The sequence below is a fragment of the Mastigoproctus giganteus genome, chromosome 6 (assembly GCF_048544385.1).
Source record: "Mastigoproctus giganteus isolate SK-2022 chromosome 6, ASM4854438v1, whole genome shotgun sequence".
NCBI classification, from domain to species: Eukaryota; Metazoa; Arthropoda; class Arachnida; order Uropygi; family Thelyphonidae; genus Mastigoproctus; species Mastigoproctus giganteus.
Window position 1 is genome coordinate 162,598,192 of NC_143580.1, and position 12,167 is coordinate 162,610,358.

A 12,167-nucleotide genomic window follows, 5' to 3' on the forward strand; every position below is an offset into this window, starting at 1 on the left:
TTACTTGCTGCATGATAACTCACAGCAGGCCTTGAAATCCCCTGAACCTGCCTTCTAGGCTGCTGCACGATCAATACAAGCAGCTTAAGAATTCTACCCCATGGGTCTTGCAAAATCTATCCAGGGCCAAATTGATTGACATGGCTCTCATCACTTGCTTCCTCCTATCCTGTCTGGGTGGAATTGCAGAAAGTTTCAAATTTAACCCTAACTTGTGAATTTTTTTTCGATATTGCTGTGTGCTTGTTAAGTAAGTCGCAGATCTACTCTTAATGTCATTGGTGCCAAAGTGCAACAATATCATGTTTTGTATCCTTAATCTGCTCTACAACGTCATCAACGTTTGACTCTGGCACTCATTCTCTGCTCCAATTCCACCTATCTTTTTTGCACAATATATTGCCCATTTCCATGATAGTAGAGTCACCAACAATAGCTACCTCTTGTGAGACCGGTGCATTTTGCTTTGGGGGTTGCCACCCTGTTGTGTGATGCAGAAGTGTCAGCTTTGACATTGACTTGGGCAGCTAAGAGCCTGACTGGTCCAGTTTTAATTCCTTTGAGATATTAAGTTCATATCTCATAATTGGGCCAGGAACTAAATCATTTAGTTCGCTGTAATTTGAATATAATTCTGGCAGCCCCATCCCTAATATGTATACAGAAATACAAAATGTATATTCAGTTTGTTAGCAACCTCAACAAAATCATCAGTGCTTAAGCCTTACATATCTAGTGGGCCAGTGTTAATTCATCCTTTTCCTTCTAGTATTAACCAACATAAGCACAGAATGTTTTGCTACTTTTCTTTGTATTCTTAGCCAAAGACTGCCATAATCATCCCATGCATTTTTCTTCTTTGCTGCCAGTCCATTAGATCATCTGACATCCATTCAGATCTAACCCTTCAGCAGTATCTCTTTATTGGTATAAAATGCTCTGTAGTCGCTCTTATTTCTTCCCTGATTAATTACTTCCTATATAGAATTTACAGTTGGTAATATCTTCAGTTGGTTCCCCTGAAAGGGATTTAAAAAGTGTCTATCTGAGGAGATAGTAAGGAGATTTGCGCTAGCCCAATTTTGCAAGTTGCTAGTGGCCCGGTTTGCTATGGTCTCCAATCAGAACCAGGTCATCCGCACATGCCTGGGTTTTAACATTTGGAATATCCAAATTAAGGAACTCGTTAAGGACCAAATCCATTTCCTTTACCCTTAAAAGTTATATCTTTAAATAGATCCCATGTGAATTGTGAATATATTATGATTGTTGCTGCCTTGTGGGTCTCCTATCTGGAGATTGTTGTGTGTTAAGAGTTATTGCTGATAATCAGATCAAGAGTAGTCCTTTCTCTTGTTGCCTGTCTAACATGCTACTGTATTAGTGACAAACTCAAGTCCCACTCAATATCTGGAAAGTTAAAATCACCTGTTCTAAGACTGATTTACTGGCACACTGTTTGTCTGTACAGTCATTTGTCATACTCTCAGAGATATTAATCAGTAAGTTCGCAGCACAAGGAGCTGTATTATGACACTGTAGTAACTTGTAGTAGTAGTAGTTCAGGTGTGATTTGGAAGTCATAGTGCAATATAATGAAATGTATAAATTTCTGTAGTTGTAGATAAGCAGGATGTGTGTGTATGGGGGGGGGGGACATAATGCTCTTTTTCATGAAGCACTTATGTTTTGCATCCACTTTATGTGAGTAGCCAATGTAATGGTGAGTCAGTTAGTGTCACGTGTGCACTGGGAAAACAAAAATGAGGAGGGTATTATAATACAGCTCCTTGTGCTGCAAACTTACTGAATTAATGCCCCAAGAGACTTGTGTCCATGACCAGAGAACAGACTAGGTTGGATCAAGCATATTCTTGTGACACTACTATGATGCTTGTGACCAGCCAGTAACGAGAATAATTAATGCAGGTATTCGACAAGGTGGGGTCTTCTCTAGTCTGTTTTTCACTGATGTAATTGTCCCATTTATCCATGGTTGATATCATATACTATCTTATGCCAATGATTTCAAGGTGCTCACCTGCATGGAGTGCAATCCTTGCTCTCTGGCAGCTTCCATCATAATTAACTGTAAGCTATCTTACCTTGAAAACTCTGTCTCTCATTCGGCTTCTATAAATCCAAAGAAGTTTGCACAACTTATCTGCTCTCTGAAACCGTATTCAATTAATCAGATCCCCTATGGGACAAAGCCATTCCAAATGGGCTTACCCACACAGACCTTGAGGTTATTTTTGATGCCAAGCTTTCCTTTTGTATCCATCTAGATGTGCTGGAGTCAGTTTGCAAAGGTTTGCTGCCTCTCAAAATCATAGCTTCTTGAGGTTAAAGCTATCTCTATAGTGCCCCATCTATCCAGAAAATCTCTATAGCAGGCAGCTCTGGTCCTGCATAGCTCCCACAAATGAAGGGGGGAAAAAACTCCTCAAAATTCTGGATATTTAAAGGGCATTAACCAATATTTGTCTCTCAGTCTAACAATGCATCACGCTTAGCAGAATGCAAAATGTTTGCTGGCATCAGCTCCAAATCTGGGAGTGGTTGGCAGGCACCAGCACCCAGACTTAGATTAAAAGCTGCACTTAGCTGTCACAGCAGCAGATCTGCATAATGGGCAAGTTCATACCAAAACAATTTCTCTCCATCATTCCAGAAATTGACTGTAATACCAAAAGATTTAGCATTGATAAAAAAAATTTTAAAAAAAAATTGATGATTCTTTGCTCTGACTCTATCGGGTTCATGCTTCCCTTGATATACCTGGGAAGTCATGAACTTGATGCATCTGACTCTTTAAAACTTATAATTTATATTTTTATGTTTTATAATTCTTAACTGTTACTTTATTTGTATGTTTTGATTATTATAATCTGTTTTGCTTATTATTAACCTACTTCACATTATTAACTTCATGGCTTCCTTCTGACCATGAAGAGCTTAAACAACAATACCATTCTGTTTAGGTGCCTCCATAGCCAGGTGGGCAGGAGCGGCAGTGTGTAGCACATGCTTTTTGATTAGACCGGGGTTTGAGCCCGTGACCACCAAATACGTAGGATGAGGAAATGTCAGGGAATGACCACCGCATATCCTCAGAGCAATATGGCCTTAGTTGCCAATGCTCCTAAAAACCAAATAACAACAACCATTCTGTTTATCATATACTAAAAAGTGTATTTATTTATTTATTATTAACTTTTAGCCCCTTACTGGTCCTATTCCATTTGTCTCTTTACCCTGTTCCACCAATATATTTCCCATTTCCCTGCAACTGGTCACCGACTAAAGCTACTTCCTGTGGGACCAGGGATCTTTGCTGTGGAGGAGGTTGTTGTGTTGTTTGATGCTGGAGCATGGGGGTCTAGCATTAAGCTGGGAACCTCTCGAGTGCTTGATGGGTCTGTTGCTTGTATTCCTTCAAGGATGTCAAGCCTGTTCCATACAAGCCTATCAGGATGATAAATTTGTGCTTGATCTTCTCATTCTCTTTACAACACACACACACACACACACACACACACACACACACACACACACACACACACAACAAAACTACCATTAGCAGCTTAGTCCATACACTGCCTTTTTTTACCCTGTTTTATGTGTGTATTTTTTGAGGAGTAACCTCCCTGAAAGTTTACTAAAAACTTCTCTTACTTTTTATGGCATGGTCTCGTTGCAGTTACACAGGTGCATTTTACTGTCTCTTTGTTAAGTCATACCCATCCATGGCAAACAGTGTACCATGACAACCATACAACAATGACCTTGTGGTTCAACCTTATAGCTACTGGATTTAGACATGAAATACCAGTCTTTCCCCCCCCCCCCCTTTTTTTTTTTTTTTTTGTCACCATTGCGACCTGGTACCTGTATTTGTTGGGCCCAATTTTTGCCATAAAAAATTTTAAATCAATTATCTTGTGGCATTTTACGTGCCCAGCCATCATCAGTTTTAGTCACTTGTATTATGAAAATTATTTATATCACGTGAGTTTTGGATATAAAAAAATTTTTATTTGTAGACTATAACAGCAACCTGTTGGTACTAGTGAGCCACATTTTATTTCCACCTTCATAATGCATGGTTTACATTTATTAATTAGACTATTTATTTGATCTCATGATATCATATTGTGTTTTTTTTTTTTTTTTTTTTGGTTTATGAAAATTTGTATATGGGCAACATTTTTGCTTATCACTCAACACTACAAACTACACAAAAAATATTCCTAGCTACATGCTAGTTGCCAACCACAGGCATTGAACTCAGAAGTACTCATGAGGAATGTAAGCAGATCTTTTGGGCAGCAGAGGGCCATATGTTTTGTTCCGAGAGGTCTTGCCGGAAACACTAGTGTACAAACAGCATGCCAGTGGTATTACGGATAAAAATATATTAAATATGTTCACATATTTCCTCTTGCTTATTCTTATTATGAATTCTGATTTGATGACAGTAGTCTATACCATACAACTTATTATAAGTTATGAATTTTATATAAATTTCATATTGATACATCTACATTTACCATTATTTTCATTAGGGACAGGTATAATTTAAAGCTGTAATTGAAATAATCAATTATGGGATTTTCATAATTGATTATATGCAGATTAATTAATTATGAAATCAACACAAACTTGGGAGCCAACAGTGTGAAGGATTTTATTTGAGGTTAGCGAAGCTAAAGATAAAATTTATCTTTATCTTTAGAAGATTAGCAAATTATATGCAGATTAGTTGATTATTTTTAATTGGCTAATTTGCATGTAATTTATCATTTTTGTTATTGAAATAATCAAATATTAGTCATTCAATTATGCCAATTGCTTCCCTAGATTACAAAATCTGTATACAATTAAGTAAATTCTGCTACATAAAGAAATGTATTAATTTATTTCTGTGTCCACTCTAGGTTTGCAAATCCTCTATCATCTGTTACAAAATATTGCTCAGGAAGAAGCAGCTGCCCAGAGTTTTTATCAGACATATTACACAGATATACTTCAACATCTCTTTTCTGTAGTAACAGATACATCTCATACTGCAGGTAGGTTTTGCACTGATTTTTAGGCAATAATATGCTTAATTATTTTTAGATCACTTAATCTAATTAGAATAATTTGGACGTTCATGGCTAGAGTAGAGTGATGGTATTTGGGCCTGTGGTTGATTTGCAGGATTAGAAATAAAAGATACAAGAATAAACCACATAACCTTGGTCCCATTTTTGAAAAACTCAGGCTGTTTCCCCCTTATATGAAAGAACAGGCAATCATAGTTACTATACTACCTGCAATTTGCAATTGTAGAAAAATAACTCAGCTTCATGCTCTGACTGAATATAGGAAATAAGTATAAGTCAGGACCAAAGTTATATACATGTTTGGAGTAGAATTTTATTGGTGCATCAGGTATACATAGGATTCATCTCTGCATTGACAAATTATTGCTAGTTGCCCATAACAGGACTTCTCTTTCTGTCGCTGGAATATTCCAGTGGTGGAAAGGAATTAATTACCTGTAAGATTTTATTACACTTTAATTCCCTTTTTTTTTTTTCTTCTAATTGTTTCACTCTTAATACAATATGAGCAAAAGCCTTTCAAGATTGATAATTAAAAATTGACTAACATTCTCCTTATTCAATTCTAATTTTTCTGCTGTCAATCTGATAATCATTCTTTTGATCACTAGAACAACTTCCTACACATTTTCATCAGTTCTTATTGATATCAAGGAGACAAATTGAAAACTGTCATGGATATTTTTTTCTTCCTTTGGATAATTGTTTGTGCCACCCAAAGGAAGAAAAAAAAAAATGTCCATGACATCATTGAAAGTTGCAAATTGTTATGAAAAAATTGTTGCAGACTTCCCACAATTTTTTCATAACAATTTGTGAGTTTCAATGATAGCTTTCCTTGATTTATCCAAAAACATCAGGTTCATGCTGTATATCAATTAAAAACATTATTTTTAATGATGAAATAGTGGAGCACTGAGAACTCCTTTTGAAGTTTCAATTAATGCAACTTTCAGAATGAGTTTATTTACATTGGTTTATTTCTTTAGAATGACACAGTCACTTAAAAAGGATTTATGGATAAAAAGCTTTGGTTTGTACAATTATCCAATCATCATTTTCACACTACTAATACTAATCCTAGATTCTCTAAATTTCCCTGCTATAGAAGAGAAAATTAGAAAATTCATTATTAGAGAATATTCAATTTAAAATGGTGTCTCCAATTTTGTCCTTGGAGTCACTATTAGAAATTGAAAAAATTGTTGCACATCCTCTATTCTGTTGCAACACCACCTGAGCCCCCAGCAGGGCAACCATTTTAATACTTAGGGGTTTGGCAGTCTTATATTAGAGTTAAGAGCTATACTGCTTTTTGCCTCTTATATTATTCATAAATTCCAATCCTGTCCATTGTACAACTTTTTCATATTTGTCTTGGCCAATAGCACTGTCAAGTCTAAAAGAACACTTGCATTGAATATTGATGTGAAAAAAATTATTTAGCTCATCGGCTACTGTTTACAGCCACCAGCAACATTGCCAGTTCTATTCTGTGGCAGGCCAATGTGGTTTGATCTCTTTCTTCACGTTTCACACGTACAAAAAACTGCTGTTGCTGTTGTCCCTCGATGGCGAAATCTTCACAGTCTCCTTTAACATATTTTATTCCTAAAGTAATTTTTTGGTAATTTATGTTCATCCAATGTGGATTTGCTTTCTGTAAATTTAATTCTGTTGAAAATTTAAAAATGCTATAGGCATAAAATATAAAGATAAAGTTTCTAGTTTCTTCCATTTTCCAGTTTAAAAAACTTAGATGCATAAAGTTTAAAACATGCCATGTAATAAAACTACACATATAATTTCTGCTAATTATATGTATAGTTTTATTTAAAAATGTGTGTATATTAGATACCACTATTCACTTCCATTTTCAAAATATATTTCAGATTTGGATATTACAACTTGAATTTGAATATTACAGACATTTTTAAATCTTATTATCTCTTTCCCTATTTATTATTCAGAAGTAATAATAATGTATCTATCAAAATACATAGTTTAAGACCATTAGAGCTATCACTAGTTGTTAGGTCATGTTGGAGAGTTTTATTATAACAGGAACTAAAAACAAACAGAATTCTAAGCTTTGTAGCATTAGCAGCAGTTAGTTTCCAATGCCAGCATTATTATGAGTTAAAAATAAAACAGACATGTTGGGACTGCACTTGCTCAGTGCACTCATCCTGTATAACTGTGGGGAAATTACAGATAAAAATTCAGAAACTGTACCAAAAAAAAAAAATCTCTCTATTTAGGAAGGTACAGAAAGCACAGATTGTTACCTTCAACCAACAGTTAACATAGCTCGTTAATTTCCAGTTACACCTCGCAGGTGTACCACTGACACTGCAGTGTTAAAAGCCTAACTTCCCCTTTGTTTATGTCATGTCTGTTCTTTTCATATACTTTGTACTTGCCATATTCAAATTTTTCATCCTGTATGTCATTACACTGATGTTCCTATTATGTTGACATTTGTGGAATTAATCTGTGTACTATAACAATAAATAAATAAATTTTCTGTTTATACTCCGGCACGACAACCAAGTCAGTAGAGTTTACAACAAATCGTCAATACAAATATTTATCGTATTTAGTAGTCACGGGCTTGAACCCCGGTCCACTCAAGGAACGCGTGCTATGCACTCTCGCTCCTGACCACTGGGCTACATCAGGCCTAACCTACAGTTTCATCACAATTTGTTAATTGTACTCATAGCATTAGTATATAAACTGTCCCTGAATTTTGTCTTGGATATTCTTCCTGCAATAGTAGACTCAGGCTACTAATTATAAGTCTAAAATTCTGATAGAGTTGATATTCAAGTCCAATGCAGGAAATTTTGGCACAGTCCGGTTAAGCAGGTGAGGCTGTTAAGTAATTAATCCTAAGTATATTCTCTATGTGAAACATCAAAAAATATTATGAATGCTTAATATACTGGTGGCATCCTCACCTCGTAGAGTAGTGGTCAAACCTCTTAATATTGGACAATATATTGTCCAGCATAAAATGGAAACTTGCAGTGCCTAAAATAATGTTTAGCATCCAGAGTAAAGCTCTGAAATCTTCCTGTCATGCAGAATGCATCATAGCTTTTATGCTTATGATGGGCATCATGGTGTGGACCGATTATTCCTTACATTTTCAGGTTGCAGCTTTAAAATGGTTTTAACTTGGTCTGCCATTGTAGTTTTTGAGCTATTTGTCTAGCTATAAAAAATATACAACTGGGTGATAAGAAAAATAAAAATATAACAACACTATAATTGAAGACCATTAAAACATAAAATAATTGATTTGTTTTGTTGGATCCCACAAAAATGTCAAGCTTCAGTAAGTTTGTGTTTATGTGCATTTATAGCAGATCACAACTTTAACATATGAGCCACTCAGAAGCCAGCTGATTAAACTCCATGAAATAAAAAGTAAAGAAAATTTATGAAGTTATAAATGTTGTTTTTTAAAATTAGCTTGAAATATATGCACCAACAAAAATTATACAGTGTATTATTTAAGATCCAGATTTTACATTACAAAATATAAAATTCATAAAAATAAATACAGTCAAACTTGGTTTTAACGAGCATCAAGGGACCAACAAAATTCCTGGTTATAACCGTTACTCACTATATCAGTAATGAGTTAAATCTACCTCCTCTTTTTTTTTTTTTTTTTTTTTTTTTAATTCTCAATAACTTGATAAAAAGATAGATTCAAAAACGAAAAAAATTTTAGCATATACCTACATATTATTTGTATTAATATGCTTGTATTTGATTTTTAAATCGATCCAGCCAACCGTTGTTACATACAAAATTGTTTAGCAATTTTTCTGCTTGAGCCTTCAAGGTTGGATTGTCTATTGACAAACCACCAGTTCTTTGTGTAGTGAACCAGCTAAGCAATGCTTCATCGACATTTGTAATCTCTAACTTTCTAAAAAAATTAAGTTATGTTCTTTTCCAGTTCTGATATGTAAACATGTTGATACTGTTGAAAAGGCACAGAAAACATTTTACACACAACATTTTTTGCACCATATTCTAACTCAAGAATAATTTCGACTTTTTCGCAAATCAAGAGACACTTTCTTTTGTTAGTAGATATGTTTCCAAGTGAAAGGTCCGTTTCTGATTTTACTTTAAAAATGACAGTAAAGTGATTTGCATATAAAGTTCTTAGAAGTCTCGAAATGCATATAAAGTTGTTAGAAGCCCCTAAATGCATACAAACTTCTTAGAAGTCCCAAAATAAATTTATGGTTCAGTGAATACAAGAAAATCTGTAAATAGGATAATGCAACAAGTGGAATGCCAATGCACTATTGTGTATCCCCTGTCTCCCCGAAAGGACAAGATCATAAACTGATCCGATGTGGGTGGTCATAAAAGCTAAGTCGTCTTTTTCATTTTTGTCTATTCCAAGAATTGTGTTTTTTTTTGACTACCCAAGCAATTAAGAATGTTTGCATAGTTACCAAAATTTATACAGTATAACCATCTAGTATGCTCATTATAACAGTGAGCATATGTATGGGAATACATGTAAATTTAAAATCATTATGGTTTTTTGTTCATTACAGCCGTGATCTCTTTATTTCTGTGCTCATTATATCCAAGTTCGACTGTATGTCAAAAATATTTGTTTGTGTTTTTACAAATAGAGGGTTTAATGTCAGACATTAACAACAAAAGTTGTCTGAAACTAATTTTCTGTTTACAGGCGGGCCTCGATTAACGCGATTAATTCGTCCCGCGAGCGCATCGCGCAAAACGGAAACGCGTTAATCGAATATCATAACCAATAGGAAAAATTATAATTGGTACTTGACCTTCTGGAATGTCCATAAAGAATTTTAAATAACTTTTAAATAATACCTTTTAAATAACTTTTTAACTGCATGCCATGTAAAAGATAATAAAAATTATAGAATTAAATGTTTATTGTTCAAAATATATAATGGAGAAACTAACTATTTGCTACAGAAATATTTGAACACAGTCGTTTGAACAGTTTTGGCTTTCGTTTTTTCATCATACAATTTCCGATAGCCGACAACAAGCTTCTCTAGGCCCTGGCGAAATAACATGCTTCTTTCGATGTTAGGATCAACACCCATTACCTTTTGTTTAAGGTTCTCTGCGATACGAAAGATTTCGCCTAGTTCTTTTACCGTTATCTCCTTTGAGGTAACATTTTCATCTGGCTCACACTCTTTTTCTTCAGCTTCTTCGCGTGCACGCTGTTGCTCTATTTGAAGGAGATCATTGTCACTTAGCTGTTCTAAATGCGAATTCAGTGATTCTCGAACGTTAGCCGCATCCAAGCCTTTGAAACCAAGTTCATTACCAATATTAGTTATGTCTTCAATAACTTTTTGAACTGCATCTTTGAAGCAAGTAAAATCGTTTGCTCGGGGTAAAAGATGCTTCCAAACTGCTCTCATATTGCTGGCTGTCACTTCTTCCCATGCTGCATGAATGTTTTAAATGGCCAATCGTATGTTATATTTTTTCCAAAATTCTGGTACAGAAATTGCATTATCTCCTGTTATAGCTTCAAGTGCCTGTGCAAAGGTTCTGCGGAGATAGTAAGCCTTGAAAGTTGCAATCGTCCCCTGGTCCATGGGTTGCAATAACGAAGTCGTATTCGCCGGTCAAAAAACAACTTTCACATTTTCATTTAAGTCACCAAGTGCAGAAGGATGTCCAGGTGCATTATCTAAAAGCAACAGAGCTTTAAAAGTAAGATTATTTTTCTTGCAATAGGCTTCAACTGTTGGACAGAAATAAGACGTAAACCAGTCTTCAAATAGGGCTTTGGTCATCCATGCTTTTTTATTTGAACGAAAAATGACTGGAAGAGTGCGATGGCTGTATCAAGCCCTAGGATTTTGTGCACGGTACACAAGCATGGGTTTCAATTTAAAATCACCTTCAGCGTTACCTCCTAATAAAAGTGTTAGTCGATCTTTTGAGACTTTATACCCAGGTTGTGATGCTTCATTTGCAGCCAAATAAGTTTTAGTTGGCATCCGTTTCCAAAATACACCCATTTCGACTACATTAAATATTTGCCGATCGTCGTATTCAGCATCCTGAATGATTTTTTGCAATTCTGCAGGAAATTTGGCTGCAGCATCTTCATCAGCACTAGCAGCTTCCCCTGTTACTTTAACATTATGCAGTCGTTCTCGATTTTTGAAACGTCCAAACCACCCTGAACTAGCAACAAACATTTCAGTCTCCAAACATTTCAACAAACATTTCAGAACTAGCAACAAACATTTCAAACATTTCTTTGAGCTTAGTAAAAAGGTTAATCGCTTTGCTCTGAATATTGTCCTTAGATAATGGAATTCTTTTTTGATTGCAATCTTCTATCCAAATTGATAAAAGACTTTCCATTTCAATCATTATTAGAGTTCTGTTTCTGGTATTTTGTAAGACAAAAGAAGATGATGAAACTTTACCTTTCTCTTTATATTCATTCTTACGGCTCAAGATAGTTCGTACGGTAGACTCACTGTATCCTAGATCTCTTACGATTTTTGCATGGTTTGCACCACGTTCATGTTTTTTAATAACTTCAAGTTTATCAGCTAAAGTAATAACTTTTCTTTTTTTTTTTTATTACAATCACGTTGTTTTTCACTCTTTCTTTTATCCATAATTAACAGGGGTAGAAAATTAGAATTTTTAAATACGTCTGCACGTGACTTTATTAGGTGGAGACAAACAAGTAACATGTCTACTTAGTTGATGGAACACACTGAGGCGGGAAGCGGACAAACGCTTGTTTATTGGCAGTCAGACATTTAGTGCGCGATTCGAATCTTTTTCAACTATCAGAAATAAAAGATCGCGTTAACTGGAAATTTGAATCGTGTAAAGTAAAAAGTGGTATCATTTTTTCCAATCGCGGTAACTGAAAACCGTGTTAAGCGAGGCCTGCCTGTACTTCTATTTAAATTTTCTATAAACTTATGGAGTTGACCAATTTGGCAACTGAAAATATGGAAAACGCAGAAAAAAAATAAGACAAGT

The 12,167-nt window shown here is 35.0% G+C and overlaps 1 protein-coding gene across 2 annotated transcripts in view; it reads left to right on the plus strand.

Annotated features, from left to right (window-relative positions):
* The window catches only part of emb (exportin-1 emb), a 457,135-nt gene that overhangs the window by 419,931 nt on the left and 25,037 nt on the right, over positions 1 to 12,167 (plus strand). For both annotated transcript variants that reach the window (XM_090376567.1, XM_090376568.1), the window contains one exon: positions 4,941 to 5,075. In XM_090376567.1, coding sequence (XP_090232693.1) covers positions 4,941 to 5,075 — 135 coding nt within the window. The remainder of the gene's footprint in view (positions 1 to 4,940; positions 5,076 to 12,167) is intronic.